This window comes from Papaver somniferum, chromosome 10, assembly GCF_003573695.1.
Source record: "Papaver somniferum cultivar HN1 chromosome 10, ASM357369v1, whole genome shotgun sequence".
Classification (NCBI taxonomy): domain Eukaryota; kingdom Viridiplantae; phylum Streptophyta; class Magnoliopsida; order Ranunculales; family Papaveraceae; genus Papaver; species Papaver somniferum.
In genome coordinates, this window is record NC_039367.1 from 115,587,964 (window position 1) to 115,612,000 (window position 24,037).

At 35.1% G+C, this 24,037-nt stretch overlaps 2 protein-coding genes across 2 annotated transcripts; both read right to left on the reverse strand.

The window, feature by feature from the left end:
- Positions 1 to 5,939: 5,939 nt before the first annotated feature.
- LOC113316127 (E3 ubiquitin-protein ligase WAV3-like) lies at positions 5,940 to 12,778 on the reverse strand. Its single transcript, XM_026564349.1, has 3 exons — positions 12,675 to 12,778; positions 11,731 to 12,401; positions 5,940 to 7,127 (listed from the first exon to the last, which is right to left on the reverse strand). Exons 2-3 carry the CDS (start codon positions 12,244 to 12,246, stop codon positions 5,940 to 5,942), a joined length of 1,704 nt encoding a protein of 567 aa, XP_026420134.1. The 5' UTR covers positions 12,247 to 12,401; positions 12,675 to 12,778.
- Positions 12,779 to 13,375: 597 nt separating this feature from the next.
- LOC113318846 (probable prolyl 4-hydroxylase 4) lies at positions 13,376 to 16,553 on the reverse strand. Its single transcript, XM_026567102.1, has 7 exons — positions 16,110 to 16,553; positions 15,935 to 15,992; positions 15,724 to 15,828; positions 14,977 to 15,034; positions 14,607 to 14,782; positions 13,999 to 14,065; positions 13,376 to 13,921 (listed from the first exon to the last, which is right to left on the reverse strand). Exons 1-7 carry the CDS (start codon positions 16,241 to 16,243, stop codon positions 13,614 to 13,616), a joined length of 906 nt encoding a protein of 301 aa, XP_026422887.1. The 5' UTR covers positions 16,244 to 16,553; the 3' UTR covers positions 13,376 to 13,613.
- Positions 16,554 to 24,037: the final 7,484 nt, after the last annotated feature.

Consider the following 24,037-nt stretch of genomic DNA (forward strand, 5'->3'; position numbering starts at 1 on the left):
AAAACCACCATCAACAGATCGATTCAACGCACAACCTGTGATATTTCAATTATATAACAAAATATAATGTGGAAAAGAAATAACACAAACACCAGAAGTTTTGTTAACGAGGAAACCGCAAATGCAGAAAAACCCCGGGACCTAGCCCAGATTGAACACACACTGTATTAAGCCGCTACAGACACTAGCCTACTACAAACTAATTTCGGTTTGGACTGTAGTTGAACCCCAATCAATATCACGCTGATCCAAGGTACAGTTGCGATCCCTACATCTCTGATCCCAGCAGGATACTATGCACTTGATTCCCTTAGCTGATCTTACCACAACTAAGTGTTTCTACGACCCAAAGTCGAAAATTTTAATAAACAAATCTATATCACACATAAAAGTCTACAGGAATACATAAATCTGTCTCCCACATAAATACCTACGAGTTTTGTTCTGTCTTTTGATAAATCAAGGTGAACATGAACCAATTGATATACCGGACTTATATTCCCGAAGAACAACCTAGAAATATCAATCACCTCACAATAATCTTAATCGAATAGCGAAACAAGATGTTGTGGAATCACAAACGATGAGAAGAAGATGTTTGTGACTACTTTTCTATCTTTCCTATCGGAGAAATTAATCTCAAGCCAATCCTTACGATTGTACTCAAATACGATAGAAATAGCAAGATCAAATCACGCAACTATATAGAAGATAGTTGGGCCTGGCTTCACAATCCCAATGAATTCTTTAAGTCGTTAACCTACAGGGTCTCGATAGAAACCTAAGGTTAAAGAAGAATCGACTCTAGCTTACAACTAGTATCACACAGGAGGTGTGGGGATTAGGTTTCCCAATTGTTAGAGTTCTCCTTTATATAGTCCTCAAATCAGGGTTTGGAATCGAAGTTATCTTGGTAACAAAGCATTCAATATTCACCGTTAGATGAAAACCTGATTAGATTCAAGCTAATAACTTTCAACCGTTAAATCTAATTTAGATTTTTATACACACATGAAATGTAACTTCATTTAGGTTTGAGTAACCGACCTAAACGTGTACAAGTCATTGGTTCAACGGTAGTTAACCATAGGTTAGCCATATGAGCACTTTCATATCAACCTTATTCTTCTTTACCACAACTAGTTCAAATGACTCAAATGAACTAGTTGGTGAGTTTTTCAAATTGCTTAGATCTCATAGAAGTATACAAGAAACAATCGAAACATAAACAGTTTTGATTCACTTGAATCGATTCATGAACATTATAGCCACGGTTTGCAAAGATTGCATTCCTTAATATATAAATGTCTTAGTTCATGAATTAAGTTGTTTTTAGAAAATAACCTACTTAAGTACGCATACTGGTACGTGGACTTAAGTACCCGAATTAAGTTTGTTTTCAGTTCACAAACTCCAGCAGAAATTCACGAGATGTGAACTTCCGGCATTGTGCGTACTGGCACGTGGACTTTAGTTCCGGTTATCTTGAGCAGCAAAGTACGCATACTTTGGTTCAAGGATATTGGACTTACACACATATGAGTTGTCTCACAATGTTTATATCCAACCACGGTTATGTATTTTAAACTCTCATTTCAATCATTGGAACATTCTTAGAGAACGTTATATAGTTGTTGTTCACAAACTATTTTTCGTCAAAGCAATTTTCAAGTAATTGAAACTAATATGACTTTCGAGAAATGGATAAGCGATATTAACTCGGCTCAAAATAGCAAATGTGTATAATCGAAGTCTATATAGCAATACGACTTTTGTCTCAAGATAGGAGATAAAGTAGACTTTTGAGTGATAGATAAGTTCAAGTCTCCACATACCTTTTTGTTGATGAAGTTCCACCAGTTCCTTGAGTAGTTCTTCGTCTTTTGCATGATGAACACCGTGGATTCTAGAGATCAACTACACTTTCTATCCTAGTCCAAGACTTAGCTATTAGTAGACTAGAAATCAAGACTTATAGTTTGGGCAACTAAACTTGACAAACAAGCTTGAGATAGCAACGCTTGCGAGTTCGACCGAGCAGTGTTCTAACAGGTATGATTTCCACTTTGGCATTCCTTAATGGGCGCAAAAGTGGCAAAATATGCAATAAGCCTGATACATGGGAACTGACCTCACTATTCTATTTCTAGTAGAGATACAATGTTGAACACATTTTCAAATAAAATGGAAAATTCTAGGAGGAAGTTTATTTCTCCGGGACTGCTTGCGATTTAAATTATTATGGTACGTAGAGCTATTAACATTCTAATCTAAGATACAAAACAAAGCTTGGATAAGTTAGGCTAGATAAAAAGCGGCCAAGATTTGTCTAGGAGGGATAAATCTACGGCCGTGATTTTTTCAACTAACCATTATAAATACTTTATTAATTAGTGTCATATTAATTGTTCATGATGAATGATTAATTAATTTTTCATGATAAATGTTCATTTAATGACTCCAATAAATACATATTTTTATTAATAAATAAGTTTATTAAATATATATATATATATTGATAAAGAATTTGGTGCTGGCGAGTTTCGAACTCAGATAACTGGTATCATCACCCAGTGACTTTACCACTGTACTACAGTGACCCCGGTTAAAAATTATACTAATAATTTTTAATAGTGGTAGTAAAAGAAGCAGTGGATGGTGGAAACAGTGGCGGGTATTTGTGAGTGGTGGAGGTGGTAACATTACTGGTGGTGGAAAAAATTGTGGGTGTGGCTGGTTTTTACGTACGGTGGTGGATGTTAGTGAATAGTAGTGGACAATAATAGTTTTGTGTCTTTACAAAATGGGCAACATTTTATTGTGATAGATGTAGTTGGCGGTTTTTAGCACAACTGGTATGGACAAAACACAAATATTTTGAGGAGGATACTAAATCATATAAGACAATATGATCATGACCGTTGGATCACCCAAATGGGATCCCAACTATTTATAGTACCCGATCGAATAAATCACGATTTTTAGTATTAAAATAAATAATTTCTAGAATACAAAACAAAGTTTGGACAAGTTAGGCTAGATAAAGAACGATCAAAATTTATACTTGCGGAACATAAATCTACCGTCATTTAATAATAAATGTTCAATTAAAATTTCATAATAAATGTTTCTTTAATTAATCAAATGTAACCATATAAGTAATCATTAATGGTGGGCAGTGGTGGGGATAATGGTGATGGGTATTAGTGAGACTGTTGGAGTGGTGACGATAATGTGGTGATGGAAGAAGAAGTGGTAGTAGGGTGAGAAAGGGGGTCCTAAGATAGGTAAATTAAGCACTAATGGTGGTTGTGATGGTGGGTGATGGTGGTGGATCAGCGTTGGGGATAATGGTGGTGGGTATTGCTGAGACTGGTGGAGTGGTGATGATAATATGGTGGTGGAAGAAATAGTGGTAGTAGGGTGAGAAAATGTGTCCTAAGATAGGTAAATTATTTAGTCACCCTTGGTTAATTTTTCTTTGTTTTGTTTTGTTTTAATTTGATTTTAGTTTTCAAATTACTTTTTTTATTATTTTTTAAAACTAAAACAATTTTTAAAGGCCAAATTTTTCCAAAAAAGAAGATGTTGTGATTTTAAGGTCTGACGGGTAGGGGGCAGGAAGAAAAATGAAACCTATAAAAAAATTGACCAAACACAAGGTTACGCGCGAATTAATTGTAGTCGGTTCAGTTTCTCACATCTCTCTTAATTCCCCTTTTTTGTCATGGTTTCTGTTTCTGTCATTATTTCTCCCTACTTCATGGGATTAGACAAGGCTACGCGTGAATTAATTGGAATCGATTCAGTTTCTCACATCTCTCTTTGTTCCCCTTTTTTGTCATGATTTTTGTTTTTGTCATTTCTCCCCAACTTCGTGTAATTATGCATGCTTGAGAAATAGTTCATGATAATAGGTAATGAGACAAGAAAAGAAATGGATCAAGAATTAAATATTATTATAAATTTTAGGAATATGAATAAACACAAATCTATGTAAATTGGGAACGCAACAATTTATATCAAAGAGAAAAATTAAATTCTAATGTTAACAGTTTTTCGAAGTAGTGAACGAAATAATGTTCTACTTCCTATAAGATTTTCTCTAACGATTAACTATGTTTGTCCCAAAGGGTTGTAGGACTTACATACACAATATTAAAAGATTCGAGGATAAGGACATGTTTATTAACCAACTTCTCAAAACATTTAGACCTGGATCGATTGGTTCGATTCTTCTCAGAAAATTACGACATGTATAAATCGACGGATACATTTGAAGCACATATCCTTTCCCGTGCCGTTACGTAGATCTAGTAGAATAATATAATAAGCAGATTTTATAGAAATTTTTTCGTTTTTAGTGGGACAACACATAGTTGTGTTAATGTAGTTTGAGTTCAAGAAAAGTAACAATCAAGCAAGTTCAACCGGATGCTGGAAGTGTTGCAGATGTGTAAACTTATTAAATACTCGCATATATAGTTTATGGGACAATATATAGTTTTGCTAAGGCAGTTTGAGTTTAAGGAAGGATGTTGAGTTTTATCTAAATTCAAACTACTAAGTTGGAGTCTTTAAGGTTCAACCAGATGTTGGAAGTGTTGCAAATGTGTAAACTGAATGCTGGCATATTTAGTTTATGGGACAATACGTAATTGTGTTAATATAGTTTTAGCTTAAGGGAGGACGGTGAGCTTTATCTTAATTCAAACTACTAAGTTGGAGTCTTAATTTAGGGTTGCTAATCTTGTTTACGATATGATTTCTTTTTATTGGTCCATTTTTTTAATCTCTACCTTGATGCTAGCAAATTTCGAACTCAGGTCGTTCAACCAGTTACTTTACCATTGTATAATAATGACACCTGCACTTGTTTATATCATGGGTTGTAATATCTTGCAAGTTGGAAATTTGTTAAAAATGTTAGTGTTATATCATCTCGATGGAGTATGGGTTTCTAAACAAATTGACGTCACATATAATTTAAATACTCGAATAAAAAAAAATCCTCAAACCAAAAATGGATAATATTTAGCAATTTGAGTATGAATAAGAGTATCTATTTTTGGAGACTCTCGTATATATACCCACGTGATTAATCTCTTTCAATTTTAAAACTATTTTAATTTTTTATATAAATTTTTCAAGTGTAGTATTTTACGACTAAGTGACAATTGTATTAAAATAAATATTGATACAACTACCGCTAATAATCATAGGAATGAATACAATATAATTCTCCTAAGTGTTTCAATTTTAATCGTCTCTATTCTATATCTATAGATTCCATACCTTGTTTTTGAAGTTGAACAGATCTATACTACTCCTTCCGTCCTAGATAGATAACCTAGTTCAAGTTTGCATAATTCTTAAGATAAAGATGAGAAGGGAGTATTTTTAAATATTCTTTTAATAATTATATCCCTTATGAAAAATAACTAGTAGTAAAACTTAGAATTGATATATCTCTCGAACTATATATAAAACGGATATTCATAAACTTCAATTTATGGACAAAATTTAAAATTAAATAGATCATCTATTTTAGGGCGGGAGGGAGTATGACTGTTATTCTAGCATTCATTTTCTAAATGTTTTGATTGATGAATTAAAAACTTAGATCTTGAAAGGAAGAGTACGCCTGTTCCACACATTTTTTTTCCTTTACTAGTCGAACAGAGACGAAAGTCGGCCATAATGATCCGGGAGTCCCGTGTGGTAAATGCCTTTTAATTATTTTGTAAGTTACTGGACCACATAACACGGTATCATGATAGTACGAGCATGCAGACTCAAGGAAGTACTACTCATCGATCCATGAATACAACAGCTTGAAGCCTTGAACTACATAAACTCAAAGCTCGCACCCCCCACAAGCATGTCTGTTGAATCCCACACTATCGACCCAATCCCAGGAAGGAAGAGAAAAGCAAGCACTAAAGATATTTTGGCGGCGTTTTTTTGGGCCGAAGGAAATTTGGGAGAGACATCCCAGATAGTTTTAGCATTTCAAACATGGGAGGCGTCGGATAAGCATGAACAGGGCTTGAAGTCTCAGTAGAATCTCCTCGAGCAGTAGCCTTTTGCATTGAATGTGAACTCATTCCCGAAAGTATATATCCCCTTCCTGTTGACTCGTAAATTTTCTTGCTCCCCATCCTTGACCATACCTCTTGAAGCTCAGCGTCCAATGCAATAGACAACTTGTCACCGGCACGCATAGAAGCACTCTCTGATATCCACATCCTACAACGATCAATTATTGCTCGTGCATTAGGCAGATCGCCTTTATCTGCAGCAGCCCGTGCAAAACGCATTGCCTCAGCAGCTCGGAACCGATTTTTCTGCCCATCAACCTCTACAGAAACAACCAAATCTTCAATAAGACTTCTGGGTCTATATAATTTCACTTCTATAGCATCGGTAGCCATGGATTCTTTCGTGAAAGGGTCTCTGTATGTACACCAAACACTAACCAGCTTCATCTGATTGCCGGAATCCTTGTCTTCTACTACAGCTGGAATGTTAACCAGCACAAGTACATCCCTCTCTTCATCTGCATACAACTCCCCAATGTCTACAAATCCTATTTGATTATCGCATGATATGTTGGAGGAATAACTCCCTGCTTTCAGTTGGCTAAGACAAAGATCGAGTTGAAGAGATTGTATGTGTACTTGCAAGTCTTGTGCAACTACACCAAGGAGACCACCGATGCATTGCGCAAATGCATCTTGTATCAGTCCCTCATCTTCAATAAAGGAAAATGTGCCCTTGGAACCCTCGGCAATTGAGTGCAATGTGGTGGGATCATGGTCCTCACCAAATCCAAATGTATGAACTGCAATTTTCAACCTTAACTTTTCTTGAAGGTGGATTCTATTCTTAACTGTGTCCTGCCCGTCAGATAACAGCATGATGCTACAAACAGGATTTTTGTGTCTTCGGTCTTCAATTACTTGTGCCCCCTTTTTGAGACCTTCTAAAATGTTTGTCCCACCACCAGCAAACAAACAATTCACAGCTTGTAGTGCATGTTGTTTTCCAGAATCATCCATTAGGAGAAGCGGGAAGAGGCGGCGGGCACTAGATGAGAAGGTAATAACGGTAACGGGAAAATTAGGCTAAGGCCTAACCCATGGATAACCCATAATATGAGGCCCTTAATTAAAAGAAATTTAATTCTAGGCCCCAAATTATTAAAAGTCGTTGATATCCTTATGCATATTGTCAAGCCGATAATTAAATAAAATTTAAATTTAGGCCCAAAATTATTAAAATATTATGTGATGATGTTCCAACCACCTCCGACCACCACAGTCACACCACCTCTGACCACCACCGTCACACCACCTCCGACCACCACCGTCACCAACCACCTCCGACCACCACCACCGCCGCCAGCCACCGCCAACCACCTCTGACCACCACTGTTAACCACCTTTGACCACCGTCGCCACCAACCACCACTGCCACCAACCACCACCGTCAAACCACCTCCGACAACCACCACCCGCCACCTCCACTGACAACCACCTCCCGCCACCACCGCCAACCACCATCAACATATGGCATGTGTATCCAGAAGTTACACATGCATATGACATGTGTGACGCAAAGTTACACTTGTATATAGATGTGCGCTCAGTAGTTACACATGTATACGCAGAAGTTACACAGGCGTATATGTGTACTTATTAGTGATACAACAAAACTACACATAGAAAATACATGTATTACTTTAATTTTCATTTACAATAATTCGTTTGTTTATCAATAATAGTAATTGCTTGTTATTCACAACAAACGAGTCAAAAAACTAGATATGTAAAACGAAATCATCGAAATAAGCAGCTATATCTTAGAAATAAGCCACGATATCCTACAATAAAAATGTTCTCTTCCCTTCTTGTCTTCCTCGATTCCAAAATGCTTGGATATCTGAAAGAAATTAAACACCCATGGGATTAGGTTGGGATGAAGAAAAAAAAAACTGAATTTGTAGAGCATATGCCATGTAACCAACTTAAAGTAATCAGAAAAAAAAACTATGAAGAGAGATGTGTAATCAGAAATTACACATGCATATAACTTTGTAACAGTAAGTTTCACATGCATCCGACTAGTGTAACAGTAATTCAATCACTAAAACCAGAAGTTACATATTCAATCAGTATGTGTAAGTAAAAGTTACACATCTAATTAGCATGTGTAACTAGAAGTTACACATCTATTTAGCTTGTGTAACTAGAAGTTACACATCTAATTAGCATGCGTAACTAGAAATTACACATCTATTTAGCTTGTGTAACTAGAAATTACGCATCAATTGAGAAATTCCTATCATTAAAATCTAAGGTTCCAAACATGATTCCATGAGTGACAATGTGAAAACTCATCTTAAGACGACAAATATCAGCATATGCTATCTTGTTTCTTGTCCCAACAGTAACATACGAAGGAAAAAAAAATCCTACTTACATGTTTAGTCGGTACTCATCATCAATTTTTTCTCTTTCAAATTATTTGCAGCTTCGGCATCAAGCTTCATACATCATGAAACTTTGTAAGTAACTTCTCCCCTCATTTGAAACTGGAATACAAGTGAGGGATTTCAGTTTCAAAACAGAATACAATATCAAACGATTGGTGACGAACATCAACCTTCTAAGAAAAAGCATTTAAGAAAGGATAAAATATAAAAATAAAAATGATACAGGAAGTGGAGGCTCACTGTGTAAATAAGAACCTCTCCTAAATTCTCAGCAGTGTTCATAATTTTTGTGCGCTCACATTATTTGAGAAAATAATACTCATAGTTAAGTTGGGCTCATGTGGAAGAAAGCTTGTCGACTTTCACTTGAATACCATCATCCTGTACAAAACACCAAGGCCATTAGATGAACGCATGATAACTGACAAAACTTAACCAGAATAGGAAACTAGATAAAATGCCTACAATTTTACTAGTTATAATAAAAATTCTTCATTATAACAATAGAAACTTCAAAACATTAGACAAGCTAGCTCTCACTTACAGAATATTATTCCTAAATTTTAATTTGTTTACACAAGTAACCATGCCCTAATCAAGTAAGGACTCTCTACAAGGAAACACCATCGGTTCAAACAAAACAAATAATATCTTGTACGAAGTCAAACACTACAACGGAATCGATTGAAACTCTATTACACTTACATTTTGCCACTTTCATACGTCGTCACAGTAAACTTACCTGAAACCAACAACATGAAACTAGTTATAATAAAATGTAGAACTATCTAGGTCTTAACACTACTTCAATAAAATGAAGTATGAAGAATTATACCCTAAAATTAAAATCAGAAAATCTTACCAGTCGAATTTGCAGATTCAGAAAACATAATCAGTAAAATGCATTAACCAAATCGGAGATCCAACACTTTATACCACCACTGCACAAATACAAGTATGGTTCTAAAACACATGTAAGCAATGCTCATGTTATAACATTATAATTATAAGCTTCTCATCCTCACTTATGCTGAGTAGCTAGTACTTCGTTGCCTGCAGATTATTAGACGGAAACCAAAAAATTGGGAATATCCCAGATTCAATTACGCTGCTTCCAAATCTTGTGGTTTTGTGAGTACCTTTCTTGCAACTCCTTATTTGTTACCTCATGTTGTTTAATTCATTTATCTTTCCTATTTCCCCCAACCGTATCGAATAACATATAAAGATCTTTCCTATTTGGTATGTGTAAACTGTTATTACACATACAAAATGCATGTGTAATAAATAGTTACATATGCATATGGCATGTGTAACCATTAGTTACACATGCATATTAGCATGTGTAGCTAGAAGTTACACATCCAATAATTATTTGGAGGAGCAATCACTAGAAAGTTAAGATATTCACATTCCATCCGGGCGATGCAACATCCTTATTGGTCTGATTAATGTCACCCTTAGTACTCCAACACATGCTTATAGCTTGTATGCGCAGTAGCAAGTAAACATTAACTAACCTGCAAAAATCAGTAAGCTAGAAAAAAACTACTAGTAAATAACAAACTGAGGCAATTCAATGTGTCAAGTTGAAAAGAAGAAAGAAACTCAACGAATTCAGTTGCAAAATGATATAACCCAGAATAAAAAAATCAGGGACTACTGAAGGGGAAATATACAAGTCGCAAATTCAGGTTAGACGCAGTACATGGAAGCTAAGTAATCAAGCTTCCGGCAATTATAATAGCTACTAGTAACCAATGATTCAAAAAACAGGACCTTATGCACTTGTAACAATTACAGGGAAATCAAATTATAAAACTAGATAAAGACAACACATGAAAAAGAAACCAGAATTTATATAATTCATGCACCTATATCAAACAAAGTAGATACATGCTCAATAGAGTACTTAACAGGCCAGCCCTAGAAATCAACAGATATAGGTACATACTAGAAATATCCATCACCCTTATTATGATATACCAGATTTCTCAGAAATAAAAACACAAAAATCTTCAAAATACTCAAAACTATACACAAAGGCATCAACAGGATTGAAAGACAAAATTAAGAGGATTTATTATGATACCAGATTTATTTTAGTAATTATAAACCATCCTCATTTTACTACTTCTTCAACTTCCTTGCCTTTTAATTGCATCTAGCATTTCTATCTTTTCCTTTGCCTCCGCTTCTTCAACCTTTGAACATGAACTGAAATCTTGCCTTTTTCTATCTCAGGAGAGGAATTATACGGAGCTCTTCGACTATTCTCCTCTGGGAAACACCATCAAAGAGCTTAGACAGAGATATAGAGACGATAAAAATTAGTAAATCAATTGATCATGGACATATATAAGTTCAGATCAGATCGAAAATCAAAAGTAAGTAAATATTCAAATTTATTCAGAGGGTAATAAGGATTAAGATGCTCTAATCAAGAATCAAAAGTTCAATTGTCGATCGAGATTACAAATTAAGAGACAGATCGATTTCTAACAGTAAGCTCTAGAAAATTTGTCGACAAATATTTTTCAAAATTTTTAACTCAAACACGAAGATTGGGATAAGATGATAATCGATCTATACTATGATCATGAATTAATCAATAAATTTCAGTTGAAATCAAAGTTAATTAGATTTTCAAGAGACGTAAGAATTAGTTTCTTCTGAGTTTTATTTCCGAATCAATTTCTGAATCACATAATAAAAAATTTCAATTGATCTAAATAGGATTAGAAGGGAGAAACTTATATTTCTCAACTTTTTGTTGTTGAATCTTCGGATCTAATTGTTGATGACAATCTTCATCGTCTCTGCATCTCGATTTCGACTTACTCAGAAACCAATGAAGATCCAGAAACATCGTCAGTAGATACATAAGTAGAGATCAAAGAATCTTATCATTTCTTCCTCTTCGCAGTACATCGAATCAAGAAAACCCTAGAAAATGAATCTAATCTTTGGTTTTCGCTCTGGTTTTAGATGGAGAGAGAAAATGAAATAAAAAATGAAACTGAACATAAGCCGACGATACAGTTCATCAAATGTAGATGGGGTATTTTAGGTATTTTAAAAGTGTAGTTTTATTGGTAAGCCTTAATATTAAAAGTTTTGGGCCTAGCAATATGAAAATGTGAAAGTATGGAGTTGGGAGAGAATGATCCATTTTGTCGGGCTTGTACATATTGCACCCATATAGTAGGGTGGTTCTAGTATTTTTCACTAACGGATAATCTGTCAAAAGGGCCAAGGTTCTCTATAACAAACCCCATGGCTCGCTTCAACAACAGAATCTTCGTACCTGTCATGCTACCACTTACATCAAGAACGGTGACAAGATCAACTGGAGCACGACGAGTTGGAGATGGTATATCACTATTAACTTGATTCATATCTGTGACATGAGCTTTGAGATTAATAAGTACATGGAAGTTTTTTTGCGATATTGATCTCCGAACAGCTGACAATTCAGTGGATGTTTTGATATCTATGGACCTAATGATTGATTTATCATTAGAGGGAAACTTAAATTGGAAATCCAAGGGATCGTCATCATTGAAGTGAAATGGCTCAGAAGATTGGGAATTTGATGTAATGCTCGGTTTAGAATTTGTTTGAGAAGGAATACAGGGTAATGTGCCTGGTGTCGCTTTAATATGTGATGGCCAGGTAAGAATGGGACGACTCTTGTCGATCCATTGGTTGGTTTGGCAATAGGTGCATGTGAAGGGATATCCTTCCATTCAGCATCACAAATGGGGCAAATATGGTTTCCACGCTTCACATATGAAGTGATGCAAGCGAAATGAAATGAATGTGAGCATTCTGCAGAGAATATGGCTCTAGTCACAATACCAGATCCTGCTTTCAGGGCACCATCACATAAAGTACAAATCCTCTGCCAAAATGAAAAAGCAAAACATGTGTAAAATTATTTCAAGTCATTCACCAGATGCTTATCATGAAGAAATAATCACAAAACAAAGAAATATGTATTCTGCAAGAACGGAAACGTTTGTTCGCTATGGTGATGCAAATATTAATACTATAAGATGCGACAAATATGCACAACAAGATATGGTAATCAATCATCAAACAATTTAAATCACAATTGTAAACCTTCATTTTACAAAGTAACTAAGATCAGAACAGATTTCTGATGAACACTCACCATGATTATGAAGTCTGGAAAGCCAAGGAAAAGAAGTCAAACACTAAATATCTATGTTAATGTCCTGCAGTGGGATATTGATCAATCAGCACTTCCAAAAACAAGGGGTTGGGGATGATGTTTAGGAGTTTAAGTAAATGATATATATATACAATACTAGTGACTTAGTGAGAGCAACCCATTCTTATCCGGTTGGTTTTAGATTGAGTGTATTGAACTAGTCTTCTACTGCTATCCTGTGAATTAAACTTAGCTACTTTTGTTGAATTTTCTCATTATAAAACAAACCAAGTAAGGTTACTTTGTTACTTAACAATCCCAAAAGTCAAAACTTAATTAGCATTTAGCAGGAGAATGTGGTTTTTGAGATTGGCGTTTACCCACAATTCTATTCCTTGAACCACAAATTGTATGACTCGTTTCAATCACTATATTGTTCTTGTAAAAGGAATTCAAACGTACCCAAGTAAGTTATTCCTATTGGGTTTCACCAACCACCAGTTGGTTGCACCTCAATTGAACGGACTCGATGAGGAAAAAAATGTACAAAAAGTATTCAAATGTGTGAAACTTTTTATGCTTAACAGTCTGAATCCTGATACCTAAACCTGGTTCTACCTTTGTTATGTATAGTTTAATGGAATTTGGTAAATCAAGCTGAAAAAAGGAAAGCGAAAGCGAAAAGATAAGTTTAACCATGAATATATTTGTCAATTAACTTGACAGAAACATAATGATAAAGTATTAAAATACTACTAGTACAAACGATAAACCAAAAATTAGAGGTTAGACAACCCAAAAAGTACTGAATAATCAAGGTAGAACAGACAAAGCTGTTCCAATACAACATCTTAATTTGGTACACCATTTGTAGAAACTGCAGAGTAACCCGTGGAAGATACAAGAGACGCTCCAAAACCAAAATCAATAACACACATGTTAACAAACCTTACAACTCCTCCTACAAGAGCCCGGAATGTCTGTAGATCCCACCATGTACTCTGGGTTCTTTGTGCATTCTCCAAGAGCTGCCCATTGCTCGCACCTATCGTTGTCATCTGAGCAGCTACCACCACCACTACCACCACTTCCTACTATCTTGTCGAAGGAGTCCACATGTATCCACTTGGTTGCAGACCATTTTTCACCTTCAAGCACGGGGCATCCACCATGGAGACTCATGGTGTCTGGGACAGCAGTTGGGTAGAGATTGAAGAAGAGAAGTGCATCTCCTTTTCGTGGTTTTACTGCAAAGAATAGATCATTTAAGTTCAGTAAATATAATAGCAACACATAGTCTGAAACCTTCATCTCACATACTAACCTGCAATTCCCTTCTTTGCACAATCAGATAAGTCATCCTTATAATGGGATCCACGGTGTGGAAGCTCCTAGCATGAGTAAGAAAACAAAATCAAAAATTTCCATTTCTATCCAGTGACTAACAAGATTACAATCATCCATGGTTTCATCCAAAAAAATAGACAAATTAGTTCCATGAATATACAGAGAAAATGTGTGCACAAAGAAGATGAAACACAAGAAGATCAAACGGCAACCAATCTCGAAACTACTAAGTGCCTTTCCAGGAAGATCTCATCCTTGTATTCACTCCTAATTCGCACTACATGATCAGGCAGTGTAACAATCTAATGGTCCATTCATGATGTACGATACTAGAAACAAAGGCACGGAAATTTTGCTGTTACAATTTTGAGAGCAGAACTCATTCCTGGAACGATCCAACAGTTCTAAATGATGGAAGGAATTTCCAGATTGTAACATGGTCAAGAAGCAAAAAAGAAACAGATTTCCAAATAAGAGTTCAAATATCGTTTAGTCTTGCTACATGGAAGTGAACTTTACAGTTAACACATATTGACAAGATATAGATACAAGTCGAATTGAAGTAACGGGAAACCATGGACTAACCTCTGCATTTGGAAATACGGTTTCACCACCTTTTTGGACATCACTTAGATACATTAGCACAGTAGCAAGACGATGCCCTCCTCTAACAATATTAACTGGATCGGAGAAGTAGTCATAATGTGCATCATATTTTTGCCCCTCTTCATATTTCAGTACTTGAATATCCTCACCATTCTCTGAAAAGGAGTTAACATAGTTTACTTAGCCCCAATCTCATACACATTTTTTAGTGGTTTCTGATCCTGAGGATATGCAGTAAGATTCTTCCTTGATTATATGCATACATCCAAGAATATAGAGAATGGAATAATAAAAAATTGTGTAACGAGTAAAAGAAAAGACTAGGACTATAGGTTAAATAAATCCAAACCTTTTGGCAGAAAGGTCCATGCTGCGATCTTGTCCTCGATATGTGATACAATAGAATCCTAGAAGGCAAAAGAGAGAACAAGCAAGTTAGCTAGAATTTAACCTTAATGTGGGTGTTTCTAGCAAAACATCAACATAACATAATACCAATAGCAAGAAGAAAAAAACGAGTAGAAAATGAGAATGGTTAGATATAACTTCAATAACCAGATGATAGATTTTATGACATTACAATAACGGGGTGATACAAGTGTCATTCGGTAACCTCTAAATACCAATGTCATTACATATTTACATCTACAAATGCTCAAATGGAGTGGTCTACTTCTCATCCACCAACACCAAATGTCAATAGTCTTTTAATCGAAACAACAACAACACCAACACCAACACCAACAACCAAGTCTTTTAATCGATACAACCCCACAGATTAAATGAAATTTCTTTTCTTCTTTTGCTATGTTTCAACCTCAACGTTGAGGCAAAGATAAACGAGTTTTATTTTTTGGTATGTTCCGGATTCAAATCCAAGAAATGGTATCTTTTAATTTCAATGTTTCAACTATACCGTTGAAGTAATATGAAACAATCAAATATAGCGAACTAACTTGTGTTCAGCATTAAATGGCGTTCATTAGCAAGCCAAAACAAATTCCTATTTGTTACCATGTGCACTCTTCTACATATAACATCAATGCAGTGAAGATCAATCAATATTACATTCTTTTGAAGTGAAATATGCAACAACCTTTGCTTTACCAATAAAGGTTCCGGAGCTAGTTCGAACTTCGCTAAGCATACTGTCCCCAGACTCACTATTAGCTACAACTGATCTCTTTAGCTCAGTTTTTGCCTGCCAAAAACAAAAATCCATCACAAATTACTATATCAAGATTCAAAACTACGAATCCTTCATTTAAAATTGAGGAACTTTCATAAAAGAAGGACAAAAGACTTACCAAAGCTATCAGATGATCACATTCTTCCTCCGTTAGAAACCCTTCATACACAAATGCTCTGTTGACAAAAAAAATTTAAGTCAACAAATTTTTTTTAACAGAATTAAATCATGGGTTTGTCTCAATTCATGATAAAAATTAACTGATTGAATTAAAAATTGTTAGAAATAGGTACCTGGGTTTCCATGAAATTTGTCTACTCTTAGAAGGTTGAATAATGGTGCCCGTTGAAACTGAATAACAAGTTTGAAAGACTGATAGAATGATACATAGAAGAGAAATGATTAGTGTTGATGATTGAATCATCATTTTCTCTACAGAAAGAGAAAGAAAGCAAGAAAGTTGAATTTATTTTGAGTTATTTTTGTATCAGATCTCTGAAACTAAATCTCACAGTTTGATGTTTTTGTCGTTGAACTGGTTGGTGTGTTAAAAGATGAAGCTCACGACTCTGCTTCTTTGAAGTTTGTGCCACCTCCAAAATTAAATTTATTAAAACAGAAGAGAATGAAAGAAATCAATCCGACACGTTTAGACACGGTCTTTGTTTTCTTTTATAAAACATGAAATTTATTGAACTACTACCGACTATAACAGTAGGATACATGATATTCTAAGATTTATCAATTACAACGTCACATTGGAGCAGAATGTGAATAGCAGTCTTCAAATCGAATTTGTATCAGGAAGATATTGGAGTCGAAGTCGAAGGCCGAAAGGCTTCCCGCAACAAAAAATATACTTTAGATGGACAAACTAGTGTGTATATGAATTTAGTTGATGGGAGAGGGGTTTGATGCAATTGAAAGAAGTTGTTAGGCAGGCATTTGCATCCATATGCCGAGGAGTACTGCCTGAACGATATCTGTCTATCTCTTGTTTTTTCAGCTTGATCTGTATCTTCTAAATGTGCCTTTAGCTATGATTTTTGCTTGAAGAATCTCCAATCAATGTCCTTGAATGATTTGATGCAAGCAAAATACAACCCGAGAATAGAATTAATAATGTTACTACTAAAAATTACTAGTACTGCTGTTGTTGTTACTAAAATGATACGGGAGATTGAAAATAAAGAAACAAGAATAATTACAGACTCGAACTTGATTAAGCTAATGTAATACAGACTGAAAATAAAGAAACAACAATAATTGTAGACTCAAACTTGATTAAGTTAATGTAATACAGACCCAAGCAAGACTAACCCAAAAGGATATATTGAACCTAATACAGTACCACCAAAAACAGAATGTAAAAGGCTATTACAATTTTGTTACGATTCAATTACAAAAGTCTGGATTAGTATCCACCGGCACATAGAGATGCATGTTAATGCATACATATAGTTTGTTACTCTTTGGTATTCGAAACTTAAAATTTGCAATAAGTTTATGAAATTTCATCGTGATCATTACCAGTAGGAGTTTACTCCGATGATGTTGTTGTTGTAGAAGTTCGGGATTTTCATATACATTCAGGTTTAAAGTTGGCTCTTGAAGTGATATAAAATGGATGGCTCTTGAAGATATATAGATGGGTGTAGAATTATTAGAAGATTCAAACTTAAGCAAAAACAAATAAAAGTGCAAACTAATTATCTTCATTGACAAAATTTCAGGAAAACACCAACGATGAACAAGGCAAAAAATTTTGAATCGGGAAAAACAGGGGATAAAAACGAACTACGGAAGTTGACCAACTAACAATCAATACTTCATACTCCAAGGATTATGAGCGTACTACTATTTTAACCAACAGGTGTGGTATTTAGAAAAAAACCACTACATACAGGGAATGACAAATTGGTTAAAAAAAAAACTAGCTAGGGTACTTCGCATGTCCATAACTTGGAGTCTTGGACAAAGTGAGGAAAAACAAGACAAACAAACAACCAGAAGAAACGAATCAAATTCAAGCAGAGCTTACATGGAAACGACAAACCAAATCGAAAACCGGCGCATAAAAGGATAAATATGAACATATAAACATAACTTCCATGCAACTATGGGTAAGGGGTTTTGAACACTTTTGTGATAATATGGAAACATTATCAATGAATAGATAAAATTCTGACCAGGGAATGGAGGATAACGTTATGCTGTTGTGAATAAGGGATCTAAAAATATTGATTTAGTTTAGTTGAGTGGATATTAGATTTACCTAATTGGGACAGATACAACTTGTTGAGAAGAGAAAACCAGCTTGATTAAGCATCAACCATATTGTCACCATTAAATCCATTAATAAGAGTAGCATATGAAACCCAAATTAGCAACGAAGAAGCTACTCCATCAAATCGAAATAAATTTTAAAAAAAATCATGATCATACCATGTTAGAGCATAGCTCGGTTGAACTCACCAAGAGTTGGTATGTCAAGTTTGGTTGTCATATTTTAGTATCGAAACTCATCTAGTGTCGCTTAATTAAATATTAGAGTCAACTTCGTTTAGGTTAGACTAGAAAGTCTAGGAATGTTAAGACATATAAGTATTACTCTGAAGACCTGAAGAATGAGAAGAAGTAACGACTACAACGACGACATCATCCTTCCACTTGACGTTAGTAAATTGACTTGAACTTGTTTCAATTCCTACCGTATCTTTCAAGTCGTGCTATATTGAAAACATAACATTCGAAGCTTGTATATAAATAGTACTCTAGTAGATAGACATGATCATAATAATATGGTCATAGTATTAAGGAATTATATTACAAAGTATAATGCTTATCTTTTGAACTTCGTAGATATGACATCGACATAATCTTGTATATAGTTTTATGATAATGTGTATGGGTTAATGGTGAAGATTCCATCCTAGGAAGCAATGTTTTACATTTATTTAAAGGAAGTAAGTTCGTGAACTTGTTTCATGAATTGAAAGGGAAATCAATAGGTATATTGGTCCGGATATTCATTGCATATTCTTTGGATGACCAATATGTGTAAGTTGGTAGAACCGATCTTAACTCAGGTTATGTATATTGGTAGAACCGATCACAATACCTAGAATTATGATTTAGTAAGAACGGTTCTGGTAATTGGTGTAACCGATCCTAAGTAATCATCATGAGATGGTATGATCGATCTTTGTAATTGGTGTGACCAATTCTGGTAATTGGTGTGAGCGATCATAAGAGGTTGTGTAACCGATCCTAGTGACTGGTATGACCGATCATAAGTAGGTACTGTTAGAGCACTGCTCGGTCGAACTCGCAAGTGTTGCTATCTCAAGCTTGTTTGTCAAGTTTAATTGCCAAAACTATAAGTCTTGATTTCTAGCCTACTTATAGCTAAGTCTCGGATTATGATAGTAAGTGTAGTTGAGCTTTAGACTCAACGGCGTTCATCGAATGAAGACGAAAAACTACTAAAGAGAACTTGTGGAACTTCATCAACAAAAGTTATGTGGAGACTTGAACTTATCTATCACTCAAAAGTCTATCTATTCTATCTCCTATTTGAGACAAAAATCGTATTGCTATATAGACTTCAATTATACACATTTTCTATTTCGAGCCGAGTTTAACTCACATATCTATTTCTCGAAATATGTGTTGGTAAGCTTTCGTTTTAACCAAGTTCATCTTTACTCTTGACGAAAGTCATATTGATTATTTCAATAACTTGAAAATCGTTTTGATGCTAATAGTTTGTGGATAACAACTATTGTTATCCTCTAAGAAAGTTTCAATGATTGAAATGAGAGTTTAGAACAAGTAACCATGTTTGGATATAAACATAGTGTATTTCACATTTGTGTAAAATCCAAAACCGGGTACGCATACTGGTTGGTTGTTGGAAGTCCGGAACCTAGGTGTGCGTACCCGTACGCGTACTGGCGGAAGTTTGGGTTCCGTGAATTTCTGTTGGAGTTTGGAAGTGAGAATTGGTATGCATACCCGTACGCGTACTGGCGTAACCAAACTCGGTCCGGCTACTTAGGTATGCGTACCCGTTTGCATACTTAAGTAGGTTACTTTCTAAAATCGGTTTGTTCATGAACTAAAACATTTATATAATAAGGAATGCAATCTTTTGAAAACCGTGGCTATGATGTTCATGAATTGATCGAGTGAATCAAAATCGATTTTGCTTCAATTGTTTCTTGTATACATCTATGATATCTAAGCAATTGAAAAACTCTCTAACCAGTTTCATTTGAGTCATTTAAACTGGTTATGGTAAAGATGGATAACGTTGATATGAAAGTGCTCATATGGCTAACCATTGGTTAACTATTGTTGAACTGACTAAGTGTACACGTTTAGGTACGGTTACTCAAACCTAAATGAAGGTAAATTTCATTTGTGTATAACAAGCTAAGTTCGACCTAACAGTTGAAATATATTAGCTTGAATCTAATCATGTTTTCATCTAACGGTGAACATTGAATGCTTTGTTACCAAGGTAACTTAGATTGCAAACCCTGATTTGAAATCTATATAAAGGAGAACTCTAACAACTGAGAAACCTAATCACCATACCTCATGTGTGATACTAGTTGCGACTAGAGTCGATTCTCCTTTAACCTTAGGTTTTTCACGAAACCCTGTAGGTTAACAACTTAAAGATTTTCATTGGGATTGTGAAGCTAGACTCAACTATTTTCTCTGTAGTTGCGTGTTCTGATCTTGTATTTTTCTATTGTGAATGAGTATTATCTTCTTTAAGATTTGCTCGAGATTTTATCTCTGATATGTAAGATTGAAAAGTAGTCACAAACACCTTCGTCTCATTGTTTATGATTCCACAATATCTTGTTTCGTTAATCGATTAAGATTATTGTGAGGTGATTGATAATACGAGGATGTTCTTCGGGAATATAAGTCTGGCTTATCAATTGGTTCTTGTTCACCTTGATTTATCAAAAGACGGAACAAAAACTCGTAGGTATTTCTGTGGGAGACAGATTTATCTATTCAATAGACTTTTCTGTGTGATGCAGATTTGTTTATCAAGTCTTCGACTTTGGGTCCTAGCAAATCTTAGTTGTGGGTGATTTCAACTATGAGAATCAAGTGCGCAGAATCCGGCGTGGCTCTTGAGGCGTAGGGAACGCAACTGTACCTTGATCAGTGTGAGATTGATTAGGGCTCAACTACATTCCAGTCTGAAGTTCATTGGTAGTAGGCTAGTGTCTGTAGCGGCTTAATATAGTGTGGTGTACAAATCTGGACTAGGTCCCGGGGTTTTTCTTCATTTTCGTTTTTCCTCGTTAACAAAATTCCGGTATCTGTGTTATTTCTTTTCCGCATTATATTTTGTAATATAATAAAAATATCACAGTTTGTGCGTTAAGATCAATCAATTAGATAATCCAACCTTTGGTTGTTGATATAAATTGATTGACACTTGAACATTGGTCTTTGGTACCGTTCAATTTATTTCTCTTATTCAATTGGGCTCGCAAATTCCTATTTGTTGATTGCAGATTGAATTGAGAAATTGAGATATAAACTCTTTGATATACTTTTCTCTTGATTAAGTCTGACTGTTTAGTTGATTCTCTTGAAAGTATATTGGAGTTTGTATATTCAGATTGCCGAACGAAATATTGGGTGTGGTTGTTAGACCTCCGCTTTTTCAATTGGTATCAGAGCAGGCAAACATGTTTAAGACCTCATAAGTCTGTGTTTGTAGCGATCTGTCTATGGACGAGTCTATCTCTAATAACGTACCAGGTCAGAAATTACCAAATGATTTCAAAGCTTGAATTCACCTGAGAGAACTGTCATATCTAATTCAATATTTAAATATCCTTGTGATGAAGAAACTGTTGATAACTGGGAAACACGCCTAGAAGAACAGTTGGATGAACTTTCTGATGAAGGTGATTCAGATATTGATAGAGATGTTGATGAGGAAGTCTCAATATAGGTTAAGTTTTTGGATTCGTTGAAAATTAAGAAGTTTACTACTTCTCATGTCACATCTCTTCTGACTCCTCTATGTCGAGAAAACAAGAAATTGAAAAGGATTTACGGAGGTCTTTATAGTTGGAATCGCTCTTGCGAGTCGGTCCTCAAAGATGCCAAGGAAAACCTGAGTAGAAAGTCACTTGAATGTGATCGTGTTTATCAAAAATACTTCTTGTTAGAAGAGAAACTTGCAGAAATTGAAGGAAGGATTAACTCCCAACAAGCAAGTTTTGATGACAGAGAAAGTGCTTTTCTCTCTCGAGAAAAACGTCTTGAGGCTGATTTAGTCGTTGCTCTTGATAAAATCAAGTTGTTGGAAGATGACTTGAAAAAGTTCAATACTAGTTCAAGCAAATTAACCACTATGCTAGGAGCAAGTAAACTCATCGTGATACACGAGGATCGGGCTATAAGGGAATAGATGCTCCAAGTATTAGCAAAGAGGTAAAATTTGTCAAGGCTAGTGATTCTTCTCAACAAAAGGTTTCCACTAATGGCAAAAATGAAATACCTTTACCGACAGTTAAGGTTCAAAAGAGAAAAGTATATCAACCTCCAAAGTCAGCACACACGCATCGAGGTAAGAACACTCTTTATGTTTGCCACTATTGCGGAAATAAAGGTCACCTGAAAATGAGATATCGTTTCCGTATAAGGAATGAGAAACTTCATGATGTTCTTGTTTGGGCATCACAAGAAGTTGTGAAACCAAGATCATATGTTAAGACTAATCCCCTTAACGTTACAGGTTGCAACTGTCCAACCTTTAGGTAAAGGAATCATTGATGTGATAAACCTAGATTTTCCTATAAATGTCATACGAATCCTTTTTACAATCGTAATGGTCAAAAGGATAAATTCATAAAGACGAAGACAAGATCCGATGCTCCCAATTGGAGAAAGACTAACTTGCAAAAGAATAGTCAATCCAATTCTATTCCGATAATTCTAGAAGAGAGTAATGGGAAGAAGGCTCTGGTTTTTCCTAAATGCACTCAGAAGTGGATACCAAAGAAAGTCAATAATGTTTTGAGTGTGAAAAGGAATGATGTCCCAGAATATTCCATGACTATGATCTCCCCCCGACCACACCTTATGTGGTTCTACATTTTTTAATTAAAAATTAAAATTCGATCGGGAAAAAAATAAATCCTTAATACTAAATTAAATATATCTTAATATATGTATATATATATATACATTCAAATCAATCAGCTAGTACCCAATTAATCACTATAAATAATAAGGACATTCATATTTAGGGAGATTATAGTTTTACTACTTAATCACCTTATTTTGTATTCTTAAGTAGAACACAAAAATTTTATAGGAGACCCAGAATACGTTTCTTACTTATCGATTGTGTGTAGGTTATCTAAATATTTAACGACTACATTTTGACTCGCATACAAGGGAATCGACATAACCTTTCAACGATCATAAAATAACCTAAAAATCATTTCAAAGATTAAAAAGAAAAAAAAAACTAGGATGTAGATGATTCATGAGATCTTCGTCTGGGACACAAATCTTTATGTGTGGTTGTAGATATTAAAAAAAGTGGGTAAATGGGTATAACTGATAGATTTAGGTTTTTGAGTTTGAGTTGTAGGAGGATCATCACGAACAATCTTCGCCTAAGCCAAGATATTGATCGTTCAATAACTACTTCAGTCACAAGAGAGAGATTAGGGATGGTCATAGGGATGAATGCAGATAGAAGAGAGCTATCTGGGTAATTTTGTCTTGCAAAAGAATGCTCCGAGATATGTTTGTAGCTAAGTTGTTTTATTTAGAATGACCCATTTTTGGTATATTTATAACTGCAAAACCCTGATTTCAAGTCGGTGATATAAGGATGGAGTGCATGTAACCTCCTCGAGCGACTGTTGTCTTTAGCAGTGAGAAATACAACTGGGTATTACCCAAGGTTGTAGACCACTAGACCAAAATCCTAAGGATATTCCATTTGTGTGACTGGATCAACCATCGTAATGATATGTTGGTCCTGTAACAATACCCTCTGTATTTAATGTTGACTGAGGTAGAGGAATATTCCCTGATTTGTGCTTTATAACTAGGATGAGTAATGTAAGAAGCAAAAGATAGTATAAGGATCGTCTAAGAGACATCTCATGGCCTGGGGGACCAAACTCTACTTGTTAGTCTTTTATGGTGGGTGTGA

Bases quoted from the DNA above. Each gene is read 5' to 3' on its own strand.
- LOC113316127 (XM_026564349.1), bottom strand. From the start codon at position 12,246: ATGGAAGGATATCCCTTCACATGCACCTATTGCCAAACCAACCAATGG. The intron at 7,128-11,730 runs GTTAGTGAAAAA...GTTAGGCCTTAG, and splicing joins GCCCTTTTGACAGATTATCC to CCTAATTTTCCCGTTACCGT.
- LOC113318846 (XM_026567102.1), bottom strand. From the start codon at position 16,243: ATGATGATTCAATCATCAACACTAATCATTTCTCTTCTATGTATCATT. The intron at 15,993-16,109 runs GTACCTATTTCT...TTTTGTCAACAG, and splicing joins CAAATTTCATGGAAACCCAG to AGCATTTGTGTATGAAGGGT. The intron at 14,783-14,976 runs GTTTGGATTTAT...ACTCCTTTTCAG, and splicing joins ATGGACCTTTCTGCCAAAAG to AGAATGGTGAGGATATTCAA.